General features: G+C 44.3%; 1 protein-coding gene and 2 non-coding genes across 4 annotated transcripts; all 3 read right to left on the minus strand.

The window, feature by feature from the left end:
• Positions 1–223: 223 nt before the first annotated feature.
• On the minus strand, positions 224–22,602 carry PABPC4 (poly(A) binding protein cytoplasmic 4). 2 transcript variants are annotated; one of them, XM_054999183.1, is made up of 15 exons: positions 21,072–22,602; positions 13,703–13,800; positions 12,918–13,033; positions 12,346–12,485; positions 11,913–12,007; positions 9,470–9,607; positions 8,598–8,693; positions 6,384–6,656; positions 6,068–6,155; positions 5,234–5,353; positions 4,714–4,841; positions 4,327–4,420; positions 3,758–3,888; positions 3,536–3,635; positions 224–585 (listed from the first exon to the last, which is right to left on the minus strand). In XM_054999183.1, the coding sequence occupies exons 1-14, from the start codon at positions 21,262–21,264 to the stop codon at positions 3,549–3,551; spliced, it is 1,797 nt and encodes a 598-aa protein (XP_054855158.1). In that variant the 5' UTR covers positions 21,265–22,602; the 3' UTR covers positions 224–585; positions 3,536–3,548. The 2 variants fall into 2 exon arrangements, with proteins under 2 accessions (XP_054855158.1, XP_054855157.1); XM_054999182.1 differs by having other exon boundaries at positions 13,607–13,800; positions 21,072–22,601.
• LOC129343764 (small nucleolar RNA SNORA55) lies at positions 7,316–7,451 on the minus strand. The gene has a single exon (XR_008598339.1). It is a non-coding gene; the product is annotated as a small nucleolar RNA SNORA55 (small nucleolar RNA).
• Positions 8,863–8,996, minus strand: LOC129343763 (small nucleolar RNA SNORA55). The gene has a single exon (XR_008598338.1). It is a non-coding gene; the product is annotated as a small nucleolar RNA SNORA55 (small nucleolar RNA).
• Positions 22,603–22,914: the final 312 nt, after the last annotated feature.

The following is a 22,914-nucleotide window of genomic DNA, read 5'->3' on the forward strand; positions in this document are numbered from 1 at the left end:
CAGCATTGTTCAAAACATTATGGCCTGCAAATACAGCTCAGCCTGGAAAGTACAATGCTGAACTTAACAGCTGGCTGTACCTGGCAGCATGAACGAACTGATAAAGAACACAGTCTGCTATCAGCTTATGCTCAGGGCTCTCGCACAACTATGGTTAATACCAGTGCACCAATAATTTCAAGGCTTGAGGGAGGAAGGGGAAAAGAGATGTCCAAAGGCAGGATGTTTGTTTAAAATTCCTTTATTGACAAACACTTTCCAGGCATTCCAAATGGGATTTTCTTTAAAATTAAAGCCCAAACCAGAAATGAAAACATTCAAGCAGAAAACTTCAGTGTCCTGCTCATGGAAGACAAAAAGACTAATCTTTGCAATGGTAATGAAAAGGAAGTTGCATATTTAAGTCTTGGAAACCAAACTCTGTAAGGGAATTTTGTTTTTCATGTAAGGCATATTAAAACATTTCCACACTGGGGCATTTGTAAATGATACTTTGCATGGCGTTGAAAAGTGCAGGACAAAGTTATTTCCAAACATCTTCAACAGATGCCTTCCAGAGAGGGACCCATTTGGCTTCTTTACAACCTGTAAAGAGAAACAATGATTTACTTCATTTATACCCTCCTTTTCTCCCCAACAGGGACCAAATGAGACTTGCATCATCCCATTTCTCACTTTTCCCTCAAAACAAACTTGTATGGTAAGATAGGCTGAAAGTCTGTGATTCTCAAGGGAGCAGCCGTGGCTCAGTGGTAGTCCATCTGTTTGTCATGGAGAAGTTCCCAGGTTCAATCCACACCAGCATCTGACCCAAGATCACCCAGCAAGTTCCCATGGCAGGATGTGGATTTGAACCTGGGTCCTCACAGCAACACTAACTACTATACTTTAATTGCTTTAGATGCTGGATTACTTTCAGGAGAGCTTCCTAGTTATTCCCTCTTCTCACAAAATAATCCTGCATGAGGAACACAGGCAATGTGGGTGGGGATTCTCTTATCAAGTAGTTTATGAAGCAAGTGAAGTGTAGAGGGGGAGAAAACTGTACCCACATTGGGATCCTCGATATCCATGAGAGGCTGGAACTTCTGGCCTCTGTCTCCATTCTTCTGTATCTACTAAATCCATTCTAGTCCCTTACACAGGAACTCATACCAGAATAATTTACCACATTTCTGTCTCAGCTTCAACTCCTTTGTCTCTCCAACCCCTTCTGTGATTTGGTTGTAAAAACCTCAATAAAAAGATTTTCCTCATTGTACACATCCGAAAAATTGAGGTATAGCTCACAAAAGCTTATGTCAGAATAAACGTGTTTAATCTTTAAAGTGCCATATGCCTTCTGGGTACTGAATGGTGATCTTTTTTGGAGAGAAAAGTTTTAAACAATTGAGTAATTACTTGAACACTGACTAACTTGCTAGGTAAATGCATTTCATAGAATCACAGAGTTGGAAGGAACACCAGCGTCATCTAGTCCAACTCACAGCACAATGCAGGAAATTCATAACTATCTTCCCCCCACACTCCCTGCTCCACACCCAGAACATGGTGAAAACCTCCAGGATCCCTGGCCAAACTGGCCTGGTGAAAATTGCTTCCTGACCTCAAAGTGGCAATTGACATTACCCTGGGTGTAAAAGAAAGAGCCACGAGAACTAAGCATTGATGTAACCCTTCCTACTCTCCCTCTCGTGATCTGCCTAAGTTCTCAGAATCAGCATTGCTGTCAGATGGCCATCTAGCCTCTGCTTAAAAACCTTCAAATGAGAGCCCACCACCTCCCAAGGAAGGTTGTTCAGCTGCGGGACTGCTCTAACTGTCAGGAAGTTCTTCCTAATGTTTAGCTGAAAACTCTTTTGATTTCATTTCAACCTATTGGTTCTGGTCTGATCTTCTAGGGCAACAGAAAACAACGCTGCACCATCCTCTATATGACAGCCCTTCAAGTACTTGAAAACGGTTATCATATCACCTCTCAGTCATCTCTCCTCCAGGCTAAACATACCAAAGCTCCTTCGATCTTTCCTCATAGGACTTGGCCTCCAGACCCTTCACCATCTTGGTTGCCCTCCTCTGGACACACTCCAGCTTGTCTATATCCCTCTTAAAATGTGGTGCCCAAACTGAACACAATACTCTAGCTGAGGTCTAACCAGAGCAGAGTAAAGCAATACATCACTTCACATGATCTGGACAGTTGATACAGCCAAAAATTGCATTTGCCTTTTAAGCTACCACATCACACTCATGTTCAGTGAATGGTCTACTAAGATCCCTAGATCCCATCCTATAATTATGCATTTGATTTTTCCTACCTAAATGCAGAACTTTACATTTATCTCTGTTGAAATTCATTTTGTTTTAGCCCAGTTTTCCAGCTTGACAAGATCATTCTGGAACCTGACTCTGTACTCAATCGTATTTGCAACCCATCCCAATTTAGTACCATCTGCAAATTTAATAAGCATTCTCTCTATTCCTTCATCCAAATCATTTATAAAAACGTTGAACAAAACGTGTCCTGGGACTAATCCCTGAGGCACTCGTCACTCTTCTCAAAGAGGATGAGGAACTCATCAGCAAGCACTCTTTGGGTGCAATGAGTCAACTAGCCAGGCCTTCTCGGTCCTGGCTCCAACCTGGTGGAATGCTCTATCTAAAGAGATCAGGGCCCAGCCAGATTTGCTATCCTTCCACTAGGCCTGTAAGACAGAGCTATTCCGCCAGGCATATGGTTGACAGCCTGGGCCTCCCTGCCGGCCACCTAGAGAAAGCTGTGCCCCTACAAAGGGTATCTACCACCTAGCCTTTGCCATACATTTCTGGGGGTGGCTGGGTGGTGGTTGCTGGTGAAATCTGCTGCCTTATGTTTTTCAAAACCTGCTGCTGTATTGCTTGTTGTGTGTGTTCTTTTTTAAATATTTAAGATGTTTTATTGGTTTTAAAGATATTGTATTTTATATTATTGTATTAATTGGAATCCGCCCTGAGCCTGCTGGTACGAGGAGGGCGGAATACCAATCGAATTAAATGAATAAATAAATAAATAAATAATAGTTACAGATTCGCCTAACAGCAATAGCATCCAAACCACATTTTACCAACTTGCCAACAAGAGCATTATGTGGAACCTTATCAAAAGCCTTACTGAAATCAAGATAAGCTAAGTCTACAGCATTTCCCTGATCCAGCAAGGTAGTAACTTGCTCAAAAAAAGAGATTAAGGTTAGTCTGACATGACTTGCTCTTTATTTTCATACGGTGATGGACGAATATACAACCTGGCATGATCTCCATTTGGATTCTTGTAGGGAAGGCAAGTTATTCCTATGTAACAGAAGTGAAATCCAACAAGTATGCAACTCCTTTTCTGTGTATAAGGATATGATTGATCAAATGACCGTAAATAAAGAACTGAATTGAATGCTGTGTAAAAGGGAGGGAGACAGCTGTAACTGGGAGGACCCCAGATTGCCTGACCATGTCAAATCACAATGACAGCCAAGGGAGCCAGCCCGGGTAGAACACTCACCAGTCTTTCTGGTTTAAGAGGTAGCAGCAACTATGCCCACTTTCTGGGCAGCTTCTTTCTTGGCTTGGTGAGCCTGCAACACTGCCACAGCCTCCTCCACCTGAGATGGGAAGAAATCATCTAAGACGGGAAGAAAGCCTCCCCCCTTGAGCTAACCCAGCCACCCGAGAGAGACATCCTGTATGGACAGCAGTGGGTGCAAGCAGTGCCGTGCTCCATTACCTTTGAACGGAGGGATTCCGGTGACTCCAACATGTGCAGCAGCTCTGAGTTGTCAATCTCCAGCAGCATTCCTGTGATCTTTCCTGCAAGGCTGAGGTGCATAGCTTGGATCAGGGGGAACAAACGTTCTCCTGGGGAAGCAAAATTCAGACTAGTCAGAGGCTCCCTCACAGCCAGGCCAACAGCAGGGAAAAAATGTTCTTCACTATCCTCTCCCCCTAGTTCATAGCAAAGCATTTGCTATCTTGCATTTCTATAATTCTTATTCAACACAAGCCTTTGCTGAACAATCGTAGCAGTAAAGCAATGCACACAATTGAAAATCATTCTGTTAGATTCCACGAAACAAGCTTTTCAGGAAAAAAAGTTCTCCAGATAAGGAGATGAACACCACACTGCTCTATGAACTTCAAGATTCAGGGCCATTTCAAATTAGAGCAAATTAGAGCATCAGGATTCTGAGCTGTCCTGCTAACTGTGTTACTTGCACCCTAAGGGGCAAATGCTAGCAAAATCTGCCTACACCAGGTGCCTATGGAGCCTCTTAGAATTTGAAAGGAGGTCCTTACCTAGCATCTGTTTTTGCTCCTGGGGAGGGGCAGCAGCCAGCATGGAAGCAGTCAAGGGCTCCTGCCCCTGCACGTGAACAGCAGGCTGTGAGGCCTATTGGAGAACAAAGGAGAATTCACTGGTTTGGGTAACCTGCGTTATTTGTAATATGGTGCATTAAAAGAAATTTAACACAAGGGACTGCTCCGTTGACCACAGTATCAGTTGGGATTAGACAGTGCTGCATTCCTATTAACATTCCCTCCCAAAGAATGCAGTAAAACCAGATCTGAACTGAATTAGAGAGAAACAGTCCAATTTAAGTCCAAGATGGAAAGATCTGGTCATGAAATTTCTGAGGCTTATCACAGGATTCTTCCAATGACTGAAGTCAAACCCAACTCTACCTGCAAAGGTTGTACCGTTGAGTGTGGGCTGCGAACACTTGAGGCATATTTGTACGGAGGAACCGCTCTGGGAGCCTGGGCAACTACTGGGGCTCGAGGTGCTAAGTTTGGAGCTGTGTTGGTAACACCTGTGGTAGAACAAGCAAGCATAGAATATATGTAACAGAGCATACAGAACAAAATGGAGCAAATGTAAAAAAATCAGCAAACTTGCCCAAGTATGAAATGAATTCTGAGCAAGTTACCTTATACCTGTTTAGCTAGTAAATACCAACAGCTCAAAATATAGTATCTTGCTCAGCAAGAATGCAATTCCAGAACTGTTCCCCTTCCCTTCTTATGGCTGCATTAGAAGTGTAATGTCTGCCAGCAGAAAACTGTTAAAATAATCCCCACCTACTGTAACCATTTCCTGTCACCAGAAAGACAGGAGGGAAAAAAGGAGGATCTTTCCTATGAATATCTAATATCTGCATCCATTAAAGTAATGAGGAAAATTCTCCTGAGTCTAGCAACTTACCAACCCTTTGGGAGGCAGCAGACAGGCCGCGTGAGGCCTGGGCATTATTAGCTGGAGCCAGATGGCGTAACGTTGGACGTGGTCCAGACTGGCGCATGGCATTGGGCATTCCTTGGAAGCCTTGTGAAGAGCAGAGAATAAGAGTAAGAACAGTCCTACAAAAGTTACATCCAGGCTACTATGTGACCTGCCACCATGTATTTGCAGCTGGTGGTGGCTACTGGATACCCATTCTGTGTATGCAATTAAGTGGAAACAGGTAAATAGCTTAGAGATTCTGGACCCAGGGTCATCAAGTCCAAACCACACTGTAGATTAAATTTCAATCAGACATGTACACTCCCCACCCCCCTCAAAAAAACTGGTTACTAGGCCTGAGTTATTTTCAAGCTCATGGGGAAAAAAACATAGTTGAGCCAACCAATGAATTTTAAACAAGAAGCAAAATAAAGCAAGTAGACTTTCCCCAGACAGGATGGGGCAAGTCAGGTGATTAGAGAGATAAAAAGCTTAGGCAAAAAGGTCAGAGATCAATAAACAACATGGTGTTGAACAGCTGCAATATGCTCAACAGTAGGGTCAAGAGCCTCCCCCTTCAGCAAGCACTGATGGACAGCTTTTCACCTGAAAATGCACCCTAAATAAATACAGTTTTGAGCTCCAGGAGATCAGGCCATATTATAGCTCATGCCCCTATAACATCCACATAGACTTGAAAAATGGGACACACCAAATCGTCAGTTAGAGGCTGCCTGCCTAGTATCTGGTTCATTGCCTTTGGGGAAAAGTCAAAAGACTGCTGCTTTAAAGCCAAATCAGCTTCTCCTGGCTCACCCTGAGGTCTCCCGCCTTGCTGCCAGCGCGGGTTCGGTCTCATCTGAGTCATCTGATTAGGTGCATAATAAGTGGGTCTGCTCTGAGCCTGAAAAGAGAAGGTGTCATGCCCAGATCAATCATACTAAAACAGAACCCTACAGCATTATATTTCCTTGTGCCCAGCCTGCAAAGCTCTGACATCTTCAAGAAAGCTGGCTATCTGCCAGTTCAGTTATTTCACAATATTAATCTCAATGCTAAGCCAGCATTCTGAATGCAGGCCCCCCACCCCATTCACTCATTTCAGAGCCACAGGCAATTTTTCAGGACATACCTGAGGTACTGCAGGCATGAAATAGCCACCTGCAGCTGGCTGGAACTGATTGATGATAGCATTGGCAGGCAGAGCTCTCATACCAGCAATGCGCTGCATATACTGGTTGGTGAGGTGGGCCTTCCGCTCTTCTTTCCTCTGCGCCAAGGCAACATACAATGGCTTGGAGCCCACAATGCGCCCATTCATTTCTGTTACAGCTTTGGTAGCTTCCTCTGGAGAGGAAAAGCAGACGAAGCCAAACCCTTTGCTTCGGCCATCTTCCAGCATCACCTAGGGAAAGGTAGCTCTTTAGAAGAGCACATGGCAGCTTTCAAGCATTCCTTACCTAAACTAAGAGAAGCAGCACAAGGTAGGAATCCCACAGAAGCCTCACTCCACCACAGAATTTTCGTAGACCAATTTAGTAAAAACTGTGCTCAGTCTCCATTACGGGGGCCAATAAAGAAAGCTGGCAGGAAGAAAATTGATTCATTTGAAATGTCTTGGAGGAGAGTTTTACAGATACTATGGACTTGGCCAAAAAGGCAAACAGGTGGGCCTGAGGTCAAATCAAGCTTGAATTCTCCCTAGAAGCTATAATGACTAAACCAAGGCTATTGTACTTTAGTCACATCATGAGAAGATAAGACTCTCTGAAAAAGACGACGTGTAGAAAAGTTGAAGGCAGTAGGAAAAGTGGAAGATCCAAAACGTGATGCATTGACTCCACAAAGGAAGCCACGTCCTTCAGTTTGCAAGACCTCAGCAAGCCTATTAATGACAGGATGTTTTGGAAGTCATAGGTGGTAAGCGACTTGACCACGCATAACTCACATAGGCTGAGAGGCTGCAATGGGGCAGGGACACACTACCCCTCCTGCTTTTTCCATCAGCACAGCTCCACAAAGAAGTGCTGAGCAGAGAGCACAGGAAAATGCCCTGTCGAAGCCAAATGTTGCCAAGGTGTAGAGACAAGCCCTCAAAAAGAAAGGAAGGGGACTCATCTGGATATCCTCTGCTTTGCTTTAGCACCATGTGTCCCCATGCCCGCACTTGTTCTGCCAGGCAAGGGAAAGATTCAGGTGCAGCCTTCTCAAAACAGCCCCACAAGCACATCAGAGGTCATGCAAGAAGAAAAAACCAGTATGGTCTTTCCCTTTCCCTTAACCAGTTTCAACCTTCATAAACAAACACAATGGGTTTTGTGACCTGATCCCTAGCAGGGAATCTACTTCTATCAAGTTCAAGAAACTAACTTTCTGGTAAATATAACGAGGTCAGTAGTAATTCGAGTGCAGTTTCTCAGGAGTTCTTAGGTTAAGCACTTCCAGAGAGGCAACTCTTCTTTTTGCCTAGTTAATTTCATTAGCCCTTAACATTGGCACTTGTTTTCTAAATTAAAATTTTATTGAATTTGAACAAAAGTTACCATTTTTAAACTATATTACATTTAAAACTTAAGTTATATCTATACATACTGTCAAATAATCCTTAACAATTCTATTTTTAACTTACTATTATCCATTCTGAGATCTGACTTTAATTCAATAATCACTGGTTCTTATGTATCCCATATTATCATATATTATTTGTTAGATGGTTGTATATCCTTTTCTGTGACAAATTCAATAAAAGGCTTCCACTTTTCATAAAAATGTGTGGTTTTACTGTTGTCAATTAAATACTGAAGTCATCTGTAATTTTTTCAATGATTAAATGAAATTTTCAATGATTAAATGAAATTTTATCATTGAAATATTGAAGTCATCTGTAATTTTTTCAATGATTAAATGAAATTTTCAATGATTAAATGAATTTTTAGTAAACCAATGTTCTATTGTCAGCGTTTTCTTTGCATTCCAGCTTGCCAAAACTGCAGTCTTAGCTGCACTTAAAAGACTTGAAATAAGATCTTTCCTTATATTAGGGACGTTTACGTCTTGCCATCGTTCCAAAAATATTATTTGTGGTTGAAAAGGAATTGTGTATCAAGTTATTTGGTGTATGTGATTTAAAATTTCTTTCCAATAAATAGCTATCTTACTGCAATTCCACCAACAGTGTGCGTACGTGGCAATTTCCTCACATTATCTCCAACAATATGGGGAATATTTTTTGTTATCACAGCTAATCTATGAGAAGTATAATGCCAATGTGTTATGATTTTAAAAGTTTGTCATCTAATATATATTACCGATGGATTGAAAACCTTCAATGACCAAATTGGTGTACCTTGGCACTTGTGATGGAACCGAAAGGCGAGAACTCCTTCCTCAGTTTCTCATCATCAATTGTATCATCAAGGTTCTTAATATATAAATTAACTCCCTGCAGGAGAAAACCCAGATAATGCATTAGCACCCAAGATTAAAGCAATGCAGGAGCCCTTGTTAATATCCATTATCTACAAGCAAAACCAAATTAGCTCATGTCTTTTTGATTTGTTAATACATAATAGCCGATGTCCTATCAACTTCTGGCAGCAAAAAAGCGCTAAAAATGTTTCAGAGGTGTAGAGACAAGTCTTTCTGCAAGAGAAGATAAACCTGCCTGGATTTGCTCTGTACTGCTTTAGCATCACATGTCCCCGAGCCTGCACTGCGTAGCAAGGTACGGGAAAGATTTAGATGCAATTCCCAGTTCACCCTCTTCTCCAACTCATCTACTGCTCCTACCCTCAGTTTACAGAAAAATATTAGAGTCAAATCTGAAATGGACTGGCGTCTTGCGGCAGCAAAATTCCATTTTGACACAGATGATACCAGAGCTTTAACACAGTAAAAGAACAAGATTTGGATCCAGTATCACCTTAAAGACCAACTAGATTTCTTGGGTATGAGCTTCTGCAAGTCAGAGCTCCAGTCAGACTCTCACGAGCTCATATTCCGGAAATCTAGCTGGTCTTTAAGGTGCTACCAGATCCAAATCTTGCTCTTCTACAACAGACCGACAAAACTAACCAACTTAAATTTACACAGTAAGGTATATATGAAAATTAGAGTCCAGCAGCATACAAATGGTTAAAGCAAATCCAGCAGTGACAGTAATGTTCCTAAAATGTGTAAAGGAATCATCACATGTATAAGGGATTTTTTTTTTTTTACCTGGTAACGACTGATTCTTTCCTGCTTCAGTTGCTCAAATTTGCGTTTCAGTTCTGCCTGGCGTTCTACTTTTTTTTGTGCACGGCCCACAAACACCATTTTCCCGTTGATATCTTTTCCATTCATTTCTTCCACTGCCTAGAAGAAAGTTCAAAGGAGCAGATTACCAGGAGTTCAGATTATAGAAACTATTATCCCCAAGTAGCAGCCTTTGTACGTTGAGGCCTGATTTAAATGTGATGCTGCAAGGGGAAAGCACTCATCTGCATGGCATCTCCTTTAAACTGGTTTGCTCTGCTTGTGCAAAACAGCTGTGCAGCACAGCAGCTTGATTTGCATAGGTACAGGTAGCAGCCCAACTGAAAGGAGATGCTGGGCGAGTGCAGAGTCCTACGGGCAAGTGCTTTAGGCATCATGCTTAAATCAGGCCTGAGCAACATGTTCCAAGATATGATTTGGGGTTAAAGTGGATTTAAAGGAATCAATCACCCTGGCTAAAATCAGGGGCTCCTGGCTTGCTTCTCATTTGTTGTATGTATTTAATATCCTGCACTCATCAGCCATTCAGCTCTCAAGACTGTTAATATTAGAAACACACACACACACACACACCACACTACACACAAAAAAGGAAAATACTACTTCTAAAAACAGAAAAAATCTTTATACAATATAATCAATAAAACAGCATCTAATATAAAGGAAAGTAGTACATATTTGAAAAAAATAGAAGCTGTAAATATTCTAAAAGCAAGAGCAAGCAAAATTCAAGAAAGAATAGCAGAAATCAAGAGGAGATGGTATAATTACAGAAGGCTGCATAAACAGGTGTGTGTGTTAGGGAGGGGGGAGAACCCCACATACAATCTCTGTAACCAAATGTCTGGGAAAAGAGGATATTGTCTTGACCTAACTAAAAACTTAAAATTTTATGCCAAACAAATCTAAGAGTCTTTCTTTCTGATCTGGGTATTTAGTTTAGATTTTGGACACGAATCTCTGACTGAGGTTTTAATTGTCAAAGTTCTAGGAAAAACAGCCTAGAAATCTTTTAATCAATAAATCAGTATAAATAAGACAGGCACTCCAAGGGGTCTGGAACACATGGCCAGCAAAAGAAGCTAAAAGCTCTCTACAGAAATAGATACAAGTGGAGAACCTGTAAGGACTGCAGGAGTCATGTCAGTTTGCCCCTGTATCCCATTTCCTACATTATTTCTTATCCCTCTCCTCCTGGCAGCCTCCATATCTTCTTCTTTCCCCTGCTCTCCTTCGCACTCACCAATCAACCTCTCTTTTATCTGGTTCCCCCTAGTCTTCAGCCTTACTATTTACTTCAATTATACTCCATCTTTCTCTCCAACAGGGATTTCAAAGTTGTTTACATCATTCTCCTCTCCTCCATTTTATCCTCACAACAGCCCTATGAGGTGGATTAGATGGAGAGTGACTGACTCAAGGTCATCCAAAAGTTTCCAGGGCTGAGTGGGGATCTGACCCTGGACCCCTCAGATCCTAGTCTGACTCTCCAACTACCACACCACAGTAGCTTTGTCTTCCCTATTTCCTTCCCCCTAGCAGCACCTCCCTGGGAAATGGCTGGCCAAGTTGCAAATGACATGCAGTAGAAGGTCACTTGGGTAGTTTGTTGGGTGGCTGCTGCCAAACCTGGCCATGCTGTGCAAGTTGTGTGGAGGCTGTCATTAGGCCCAGGTAAATTGTGTGGCATCAAGTCATCCACACCTAGGTGAGTTGTGCAAATTGCATGGCAGCAAGTTGCTTGGTGGTTGCTGCTAAGCCTGGCCCCAGTAAGTCCTCCCATCTAGGTAAGAAGGGAGGGGAGCAGAGGTCGACTGAAAGGCCAACCATTTTTTTTTTAAATCAAGGAATGGATTTAAAAAGTTTGGCACACTGTGCAATTCAATTAACAGCATGTATTAGTCTTAAAGACAGAAAACAGCCTAAACTGATGTTTGCTATTTGGGAACCCTTCATTCAGTTTTGGAAATCTAGTCTTAATTTTCAGGGTGATGGTTATATTTCTTTTTCTTTTTTCTAAACTCTAGTCTTTGATCTTACATTCTTTATTCTAATTTAGGGGGAAAAGAAACAGACCTGTGAATGGCCACAAATGCTCCCTGCAAACATACAGAAATGCTTCATTTATCTAGGGATCCAATCATGAGGTAATCACCACCACTGGATAACTGCTGAATCTTAACTATGAACAGGTTTCTTTTAAAGACTGCAACTACCCCATTCTCAGTTTTTGGATGGAGGGCAGTGGAGCAAGTCCTTCACCTGTTGGCAAATATCAGAACGATTTCTGGGTAACTATGCATAAACTTAAGTCCTGTTTTTCAACTCAGAAGCAGGTAATAGTTTAAAATGACATGCGACATTAGATTCTGAGGGCCTGCTCTGAAAGAGGACCAGTTAATACCTTGTTGGCTTCTTCATGCTTTTCAAAGCTCACAAAGCCAAAGCCTTTGGACTTCCCAGTAGGATCTGTCATGACTTTCACGCTGAGGGTCTTGCCTGTTGCCAGAAGAACCGAATTAGCAAAAACGGCATACAGCAAACATCAAGGAGAACCCTTCAAAATGGAAAGCAGTGCTATAAGGACTGCCCCTCCCCATGTAAAACTGAACATGAGCTATTTCGACACCCAACAGTTAATTTCTCTTCAGATAATCTGTCTCATCTTGTCCTGCTTTAGGATATTTTTCCATCTTTCCTTTGATCAAACTCCTTAGCTGAGATTTACTCCTCAGATAAGTAGCCTGAAGGGTAAATTCTTACAAAATTTCCTTGCCCTTAATAGCAGCCAAGATACCAGCCACAGAACACTGACAACCCACCGTGGGGATATTTACCGTATTTGCCAAAGAGCTCCTTAAGCCTCTCGTCGTCCATATCGTCCCCAAAATTTTTAATGTAAACATTGGTGAACTCCTTGGCTTTGGCTCCCAATTCTGCCTCACGCTCTTTTCGGGATTTGAATCTGCCAACAAATCTGAAAGAGGAAAAGACCAATTACGATGAAATAAACCTCTCACCTGCAACAGTGGAAAGGCAGAGCATGGTTTCAGGAGAAGGGAACAAGAAGAAAGAGGATGTGAGAAGGGCAGACATAAGAGGGTAAGAGACAGAGGAGATGTCCCCCATTCTCAAACCGAAGAGGCAGCAAGCTAAGAACACCCACCCGACACTGCTGAACAAGGTAAGCACAAGACACTGAACCAAGCCCAGCAGGTGGTAAGTGAAGACAGGCCCCCTGGCACCAGGGGGTCTAGGCTGTGGCTCGGGCAGGGAAACTCACCAGCCCTGGAGTAGAGAGGCAGCAGGCCAAGGCTTGGGCCAGGATAACCAGCAGCCTTGTGTGTTAATACTGAGACGCATCACGGCTCATGCGGTGGCTGCGGCTGCTTCTGGCCGAGACACTCACACTTTGCGGTCGTTCAGCAGCATGCCGTTCATCTTCTCAATGGCCCGGTCCGCAGCATCCTGCGTCTCAAAGTGCACAAACGCGTACCCCTTCGAGCCGTTCTCATCGCACACCACCTGCAAAAAAAATGGGGCAGAGATGACCGACTCTGTCATCTCGCTTCACCTAAGCCTCAGCAATGCCAAAAGTCTAACATGAATGTTAGAGAGAAAGTGAACACAAGAACGAAGCACTCTCCTACACCTGCGATATGACTGAAAACACACTAATTGCAGTTCAATCTTTAAGAGCATGAATTTCTACGTTTCCCTGCCCAGAAGCAGCCCTGGCCACCAATTAGCCTCTCGTCTCAAGTACAGAAACTCCACAGTTGCATCTAGCGATTACGTAAGAGTCTAGATAAAAGCTCAGAGAAAGTTTTCAGAAGAACAATTCCACTGCTTATGGGGCCAAGGAAGGGAGACCAAAACACGGGCATGAACACAGTTAACCTTGCTCTTTTGTCTCCAAACCTGTAGAGTGATTGATTTCTTTTTCCTAGGTTTGCATACGCAGCGTCTCTAACACCATCACTCTTTCTCCACATCACATGCGTCCAAGTTAAGACCCCATCAGCCCCCTTGAGATGTTATAAGAAGACACATCAAAACTGGCCTTCTTGAAAATTCAGGGAAGATGCCAAGTCTAACCTTGCAGGAAAGGATATTCCCAAAAGCTGAGAACGTGTCATAGAGCGCCTTGTTGTCTATGGATTTGTCCAGGTTCTTAATGAAGACATTCCCTACCCCGGATTTCCTCAGGGACGGGTCCCGCTGAGACCACATGATGCGGATGGGCTTCCCTTTGATCACATCAAAGTTCATGGTGTCCAGAGCTCGCTCAGCTGCAGGGTTAAAGGCAATAAGGAAAAGTAAGGCTTTACCTTGATGAAAAAGGGAAGCGATTCCCTCTGCATGATTGGAGGGGCCCTGAATAATGGCTGCCTTCACGGCATGTTTTGCTTTGCTCACATCAAGCATCTAGGAGGTATTTCAGCAAATCTTGATTATTTAAAATATTTTTTGAGGCAGCTTACAATTAAAAAACCACAGGATTAAAAAGTAGTGAAGCTGGAGATAGGAGAACGTATGTGACGGGATGTACACATGTTTGAGTATTTCACCAAAATAAATATGACAAAAGGAAAAGGGTGTAGATCCCAGCAAGGAACACAGAACATCTGCATTCCTATGGATGATTAAAAAAACACTAGACTGTTACTAAACAGCATTACAAAACTCACAGCAACACATTTGGTTTTTCCCCACATGCTCCAGCCTCATCACCTTTGTGCAATGAGGCAATGTTCATCGCCCTACTCCAGTGAAGACCACAGAAGTCCTGCTTCCACTACCCAGGAAATCTTATCTGTCACATTCTAAAGCTTCTGCAACTCTCACTAATCCTCCTTCAGGGTTCTATTTTTGCACTGAGTAGCTTATTAAAAGCACTGTGACACACTCGCATCAGGATTCTGTTCATAAAATTCAGAGGCTTGGGCAGAGTTTCAGGCCAAACTGCATTCTCAGTGAGTTGAAAGAAGAGAAGCTGATTTTTAACTGGGGAGGGGGAGCCTGAAATTAGCATGAGATCCCATGCACTGTTCAGTCAGAATGTATTTGTATTTAGATATTCATGTCTGGCTTTTTTCCCCAATGGGGATCCTAAGAGAATTATAACAGCATTCTCCCCACCTCCATTTTATTGTCACAACCACCCTGTGAGGTAGGTTAGCTTGAGAGAGTGACTGATCCAACATGCCTGTGGGCTTTCATGGCAGAGTGGGGATTCAAACCTGAGTCTCCCAGATCCTAGTCCAGCATGCTAACCACTGGGCGACACTAGTTCTTAGAATTGTTCCTAACTAGAAAGAACTGCACAGGGTTTTCCTGTATGTTTCTCCCTACTAAAAACAGCCAAGGCAAACAGCTGAGATAGCAGTAAGTGAGTGAGGACAGTCTAGGTAGCAGTAAGTAGCAGGGGAGGTGACAAGAAAGCAGGTGCCTAAGGGGTGAGGCAGATGGGTATTCAAGGACTGTTTCCATAAGGCTTCTCAACCAAAACCTTATCATCGAAACTGGACCTGCTCATTCTAGCCAAGTTGAATGCGTCTCTTTCCTAGTATAGAATATTCCAAAACCCAAATCCTCAGGTGCATTCAGGAAGCAGTAAATATAAAGTATCATTCTGGCTATTCCTCAAATTACCTGTTGATATTCAACTGCAATTCACCAAGACCATTTCCCCCACAATTCTATGTGCTTTCCTATGCACAAAACATACACATGGAGACCTGAAGTTGCCTTATACAGAATCAGACTGTTGGTCCATCAAGCTCAGTATTTTTACTACTCAGACTGGAAATGGCTCTCCAGGATCTCTGGGTGGAGGTCCTTTATATCACACTAGCAACAGAGCCCCAGCTCTGGCAGACCTGGCCTCCATGGGTCCAGAGGCCAGGTCTACCAGCCCAGCCAAGGCAGGGGAAGGTAGACCTGGTCTCTGAGGGAATGGAGGCCAGGTCTGCCAGCCCAGGAGGCTGGGAGCAGGGGTGGGGGGTAGGAGGCAAGTGCCTGGCGAGCTCCTGCATCTGTTTGGGCAGCCAGCTGGGAGTGCAGGGGGGGAGGCAGGTGCCCGGCGTGTTCCTGCACCCGGCAGCAGCCATTCCAGCCCTTTTAGGGCCAGATTGGGCTGCCACAGTATGGGGGGGGGGGGTGACTCTCTGCTTATCCCCGCTAGGGGCGTGCTACCATGCCTGTGCCCTGGGATAAGCGATGAGTCGTCTCAAACACGCTTAGGCTTTTATGTAGTAAGATACTATCAGATCCTTTTTAATTGGGGACTCTGGGCATTGAACCTGGGACCTTCTGCATGCCAAGCAGATGCTGTACCATTAAGCCACAGTCCCTCCCCAACCATTCCTCTTACTCACAATGCATTGTTCAACAATCATTCCCAAAGCAACATATATAACCCTACAAAATAAAGCTTTCTTCTTCATTTAACAGAGTTCTGAGCCACTTTGGACAATTCTAAAACAGGGCACAACAAAGGTAAAATGATAATATAGCAACAAAACACTTAAATATCAATAAAACCAGTATTACCTATATAATATTAGATAAAAGCAGCAGAGATAAAAGGACAGGAGACAATGAAGTCTTAAATTTAAAATGAGAAATAAGTGGGATGGTATTCACTCCCTTCCAGAATGCATGTAGTAAAGGAACACAACAGATTTCATGGGGAAAGACAGCTACAGTAAATGCTCTGCTATGCCTGAAGGCCAACCTTGATCTTGGGAGATGGGTCTTTCCAACCTCTGAAGTGAATGAGGAGGTTCAAGCGGGAGCTAACACTGTGAGAAACAAAGGACAGAAACATGCCTATGCTAAGATCAGCCCCCTGAATCTGGCCTGGAAACAACAGTGAGGTTGCTTTAGTTAGTGTAATATGATCTCACCAGCACTAGGCAGAAGTTGGATGCAACAATTTTACCAGCAGAAAATTCCAAATCATATTCAAGGACAGCCCCTTCCAGAACAAATAATAATCTAGAATTAATATGGCATGAGTAACTGGACTGATGAACCAGCCAAAGCTGGAAGAATCGCTCCAGGCCAGGGCAGACACCTGAAAATGCAGGAGCAGAGCAGGATCCAAGAGTTATTCCTAAGATGCAAACCACATTCCGTAACAGCATGGAACAAAAAAAGAAAAGAAAAAAGGATTGTCACCCAAGTAGCTAGCAAGCCTGTAGTCAGCGCACGACTTCATCAGCTTCTCAGATCTCTGAAGGTTCCGTTTACTTTTACATGTGGAGGCGGAAGGTCTGGCTGGCCACGCAAGGGTGAGCCATGGCTGGAAATGTTCAAAGGTTCATACTCCTTTCCCAAGTACCTGTACCTTCATACTATCCCCACTACAAGGAAAGAGGTGCCATGATTTAAGAAGGATCAGTTGTCTTGTGTTAACCAAAGGAGTTCCATTACAAGTGGATCCTCAGCCCAGCTAGTCAAATTTGGCAGTGTTTATTTATAGCAGGAAGAGGGGCTCCAGAGAGACACATGCTGGCAACGACAGCAACTCCCAAAATACGCCATTTGCAACTGAACAGAGATCCTGCTGAAAAGAAGCAAGCACTATGAAACGCAGCAGGCAAGCAAAAAGGAAGAGTTGGAGGTTTCTACAGCATGCTTCACCACACAGTGAAATGTGCTGGACCCTGCCATGCAGAATTCTCCTCTAAGACTATGGCTTCCAGTACGATTAAAAGCTGCTCCAAAATTGCTTTAAGAACATGCACATTTCAATAGTTATGGTAGTAGATAGGCTGCATTTCTAAGCAGTTATTAACAAGCTCTCTGTTTACTCTACAAGATTGTGCCACGTTCTGCATGCAAGGAACAGCACGGCCAGACAACTCCAATTTTGGGGAGACCAGTGCAACATTGTCCTGATCTCTAGTCGTCCATGTGATGGGCAGGGCCTGGTGAAAGACCAGAGGTTTGTGCAGACTGCATAGCTGGTCACAAAGTCATGGTTGAAACAGAGCAAGCTGAAACTGAACCCGGTGAAGACGGAGGTCCTGCAGCTGGGACGGGGACTGCCAGATGTTGGGATCCAGCTCCCTGCCCTGGATGGGACACCACTGGCAACTTTGCCAGTGGTGAAGAGTCTGGGCGTGCTCCTGGATGCCTCCCTATCGATGGAGGCCCATGTCACGGCAGTTGCCAAGTCTGCATTTTTCCATCTTCATCAGATCAGACAACTTGCCCCCTACCTGACGCCCCAGGACCTGGCTACAGTGACCCATGCAACGGTCACCTCCAGGCTAGGTTACTGTAACTCACTCTACGCTGGGCTACCCCTGGGCCTGATCCGGAAACTACAACTGGTCCAGAATGCGGCGGCGTGGGTCCTGACTGGTATATCCTACCAGTCACATATCACACCTGTCCTGCGCCAGCTGCACTGGCTTCCGGTTGAATTCCAAATCAGGTTCAAGGTACTGGTTCTTACCTTTAAAGCCCTGAGCGGGTTGGGACCGGCATATCTTTGGGACCGTCTCTCCCTGTATGTTCCCCGGAGACCGCTTCGATCATCGGATAAATGTTTACTGGTGGTCCCCAGCCCTAAGGAATCCCGCCTCGCTTCAACCAGGGCCAGGGCCTTTTCAGTCCTGTCCTCAGCCTGGTGGAATGCTCTGTCAATGGAGGCCCAGCGAGACATATTATCGTTCCGCCGGGCCTGTAAGACAGCTGTTCCGCCAGGCGTTCGGTGGTTGAAGGAGGCGGTGCTATGTCAGCCTCCCACCTTTGGGGTGGGGGTTCTCCCCACCATTGCACTTGGTTAATTTATTTCATTATTGTTTTGTATGTTGATTTTAGTATTGTTGTTTTCTTGTTTTTATTGATTTTAACTTGTTCACCGCCCAGAGCCCCTGAGGATGGGCGGTATATAAACTGAAATATAAATAAATAAAATAAATCCTAGTTATACAGTTTTAGGTGAATTGCTGTGTTGGACTGCATTAGAAGAGCAAGACGAGAGTCTAGTAGCACCTTAAAGGTCAACATCCAGGCACTGGACGAAGGGACCTTGACTACTGAAAGCTTATATCCTGGAAATCTTGCTGGTCTTTAAGGTACTGATGGACTTGAATTATCCTGGTTATGTGTTACAACTTCCAAACAGAGTACAGCTACTCTACCATTAACCTTCTATGACCTCACTCATCATGGTGAGCATTTCCCCTACTCGTTAAGCTAAATGTGACGCAGACAAGTGCTACCATCAGCACTGAGGGGTATGTGTGTGTGTTTCATGCACATCGCACAGAATTGTGAAGGTGCACCAAATGCTTCCAAAGCACAGTGTTAATAGAAATAAGACCCTGCATAAACTCAATAGCTATCAAGCTATCCAAAAACATATAGACTTCTTTCGGGTATTTGTTTTAATGTCACCATTTTGGCTTGGAGTGACAGTCCAAGAGTGGACTGTAAACTAAATATGAGCAGTCAGTGTGATGCGGTGGCAAAAAAGGCTAATTCAATCTTGGGTTGTATCAAAGGGGCCATAGCGTCAAAATCGCAGGAGGTCATAGCCCCTCTCTATACTGCCTTGGTCAGACCACACCTGGAGTATTGTGTGCAGTTCTGGAGGCCTCACTTCAAAAAGGATGTGGCCAAAATCGAGAGGGTGCAGAGGAGAGCAACGAGAATGATCAGGGGTCTGGAGACTGAGCCCTATGAGGTAAGGCTGAGGGCCTTGGGAATGTTTAGTTTGGAGAAGAGGAGGTTGAGGGGGGACATGATTGCTCTCTTTAAATATCTGAAAGGCTGTCATTTGGAGGAGGGCAAGGAGCTGTTCCAGTTGGCAGCAGAGGGTAGGACCCGAAGCAATGGGCTTAAATTACATACACAAAGGTACCGGATGGATATTAGGAAAAACTTTTTCATGGTCAGAGTAGTTCAAAAGTGGAATCAGCTGCCTAGGGAGGTGGTGAGCTCCCCCTCACTGGCAGTTTTCAAGAAAAGGCTGGATGAATACTTGTCAGAGATGCTTTAGGCTGATCCTGCACTGGGCAGGGGGTTGGACTAGATGGTCTGTATGGCCCCTTCCAACTCTATGATTCTATGATTCAATGTTCTAGCGGCTTCAGAATACCTACATGATCTGACTTCTTTTCTCCAGAACAGACTGACAACATGCTGATGCTCAGGGCCTTAAAGGCTTGGTCCAACTGCATATGATGCAGAATCCAACACCTTTATTAAGTAAACATGGCTTCTCTGGAAGATCTTTCCTCCACTACGAGAAATGTATTTCTATTATCATTTTTAGTTTTAGGATCAAAACCAGGTATGCGCTTGGGCATCCTCCACAGGAAATTGAAGAGAGGATATTTATACTGCCCATTACCACATGGTCTCACCTGAAGCATTCCTCATAATCCATTACATGCAGGCGGCAATCTTCAGCTGAGAAAAGTTCACTATGCTAAATTTATTGGCACATTATGAACTAGTAATATGAATCTATCCATGATTAACCACTAGAACATCAAGGAAAATGAACTTTAGCTTCCTTGAAGATTTCAAAGCACACAGGATAAGATCATCCTTTCAAAACTTTTTGAATGCCCATCTTTCTTGTACTGTTTTTTGAAGATATCTTCAACAAATGAACATTAAGCAAGAAAAATGAGGATTTAGTAAGTGCATGGTTTCTAAATAAAGGATTCAAGCAAACAGTGGCTGGCACACACCTTGAGTACACAGAAATTTGTAATTGGATTAAAGCTTCTCACCTCAAAGTGCTCAGTCAATGTAGCACAATAAAGAGTTTCCCAAGTTCAGACATAGAAAGCATGTGGTGAAATCCCTAGTCACTGGATATGTAATTATCCTGAGCCTAAGAAATCTCCACCGGGTCACTGGTGTAGCAGTTAAGATTAGGATCTAGGACACCCAGGTTTAAATCCTTACTCTGCCATAGGCCTTGCTAGGTGACCTTGAAACCGTCATTCTCTTTCTCGGTCCTCACCCAATCATAGGGTTGTTGTCCCAATAAGAGGGGAAAAGAGAATCAGGAACATCACTCTGAGCTACTTGGAGGAAGGGTGGGACACAAATGTACTAGTCAGACCCCAAACATGAATTAGTTTGGTAGGGAAAATATCTTTCCAAATGTCAACATGAGAACAACACTTGCAATTACCATGGAATAAAGGTGAAATTTTACTACTTGGTAAAATCATAGGCCCAGCTGAGTGGTACAATTATACAGAGTAAACTGCTTTTCCCAGCCCATTTACCCTAATATTCCTGCATCATCCACAGAGTACACAACATATGTGCAGCACCACTTGACCATTAGAAGATAAACCTCACTACTGCTATTGTTGAAATGAATAATTAAATTTTTTTTTAAAAAAAGAAGACAAACCTCACCGTGACAGCTAGCAAACCTTTTCACCACACACATGGCCCCAGGTCTAACCCTACCCAATTGATAAAAGAGGGGGATGTACGCTGGGACAGGTTGCTCAACTTCTGGCATGAAACGGAACATATCTCGGGCAGGCCCTGCTCCTGCACCCATACTCACCATCTGCTGGCTGCTGGAAGTTGACATAAGCATATCCCAGGGAGCGACGGGTGATCATATCTCTGCAGACACGGATGGAAAGCACAGGGCCAGCAGGGCTGAACTTCTCGTAGAGCATGGCCTCTGTGACGTCAGGGTGCAGGTCACCCACATATAATGATGCCATTGGGTAACTACTAGCAGCTGTGTTCATCTTCCACTCTCCACACAAACACCCAGGTGCTACTATTGGGTGTTTAAGTTATTTTAAAACAAGACCTTTGAAACACACCCACTAGAATTTAAAACCAGCACTAGTTAGGGCCAGAAGAACAGATTGTAAGGGCTACTGAAGACAGCCCTTTGCACTGGAGAAGAAAAAGCAGCTAACACAAAAAGTGCAAATTTCAAAATGTAGTTTTTAAGAGGGATGGAGACATCACTGGGTAGAGTATCTGTGCAGAAAAAAATTCCTTCATACCCGATAAAAAAGGAAGAGGCATGAACTTTTCTAAAAAGTTAAACATTCACTTAAATAATTTCCAATTACACCTTTAAAAATAAATTTCTTCCACTCTCTCCTTGCAAAATATCCAACTGGGAGAAACTACTTCAAGTAATTATTAACTGTTTCAGTCCTAATGTTGTCTCTCTGATTAAAAAAATAACTCTGAGAAAACAAAAACTATATTATCTTAAACACCTATTGATGGGTTTCCCCCCCTCTCATAATTTTTATTTATTCAACGTACACAAAATAGATCCCGGCTCATCTACGCGTACAATAAAGTTTCCTTTCAGTTGTCCAGCGAGTTAAAATCTTAAAATAAAAAAAAGGGACAGTGAATTCGCGAGGTAAAAGGGCTGAGAAAGGGAGCCCAAAGAGGGTGGTGGAAAATCTCCCCCCCCCCACCCAAAAAGTGGGAGCCCAAAAAGGCTTTCAATAGAGAGAGAGGAGCTGGACTGAAGAGACGGGGGAGTCCGAGATATTCTGAAGGGGCAGACTGCAGAAAAACCAGATTTGGGGGACAGGAGGGATAAAAAGCAAGGCAGGGAGTACAGAGAAGCTGCAAAAATGAACTGGGGGCGGGAGTCGATCCGAGCCACACACAAGGGGCGTCAGGGACCGAAAGGGCAGTTAACGACCGAGAATTGGGGGGGGGGGGCGTTAATAAGGCGCTGTTTTTAGGTGGGGGAAGACACCAACGGCGAGCTTCAGTTGCGGGGCGAGAAGCGAGGCCGGGCGTGAGCGAGGCGAAGGGGGCGAAGGCGCCTCAGTCCGCCGCTCTCCTCTTTCCTTCCTTCCTTCCCTCCCTGCCTTCCTTCCTCACGCGCTCCGCTGTCCGTCACCCTCCTCCTGGGTCAGCAAGCGGGATTTTTTCCTTTGGTTTTTCCTTTTTTGCTCTTTTTAAGGGTTTTTTTAAAAGATTTTTTAATGCTTCTTTCCTTCCTTTCCTCCTCCGAGGCCGCGAGCAGAGAGGAGGCGGCGCTGCCCGCGGAAGCCCCTTTATAGGCCGGGCCGAGAGGGCCGCTGAGGGCGCCGCCGCAGCCCCCGCGAGGCCTCCTGGGCCCAGGCCGCCGAGATGGAGGCGGGACGGGCGCCCGGCCAGCAGAGGGAAGCGGCCGCCGGCTACAGCGGCACCTCCCGGCCGGAGGAGCCCCAGAGGCTGAGATGGGGGCGGCAACGGGCCCCCTCAGCCCGCCGCCTTCGGTGTCCTTCAGACTGGGCGAGCCTCGTCCTTTCCCACCGTGAAGCAAAAATACCCTCCTTCTCCCTCCCCTCCAGTAGCTAAATCCCAGTATAATTTACTTTGACAATACCGCTCATTTGGCCCAGAGGCCTGAGCAGTGCCGCACTACACCA

Source organism: Eublepharis macularius, chromosome 15 (assembly GCF_028583425.1).
Source record: "Eublepharis macularius isolate TG4126 chromosome 15, MPM_Emac_v1.0, whole genome shotgun sequence".
NCBI classification, from domain to species: domain Eukaryota; kingdom Metazoa; phylum Chordata; class Lepidosauria; order Squamata; family Eublepharidae; genus Eublepharis; species Eublepharis macularius.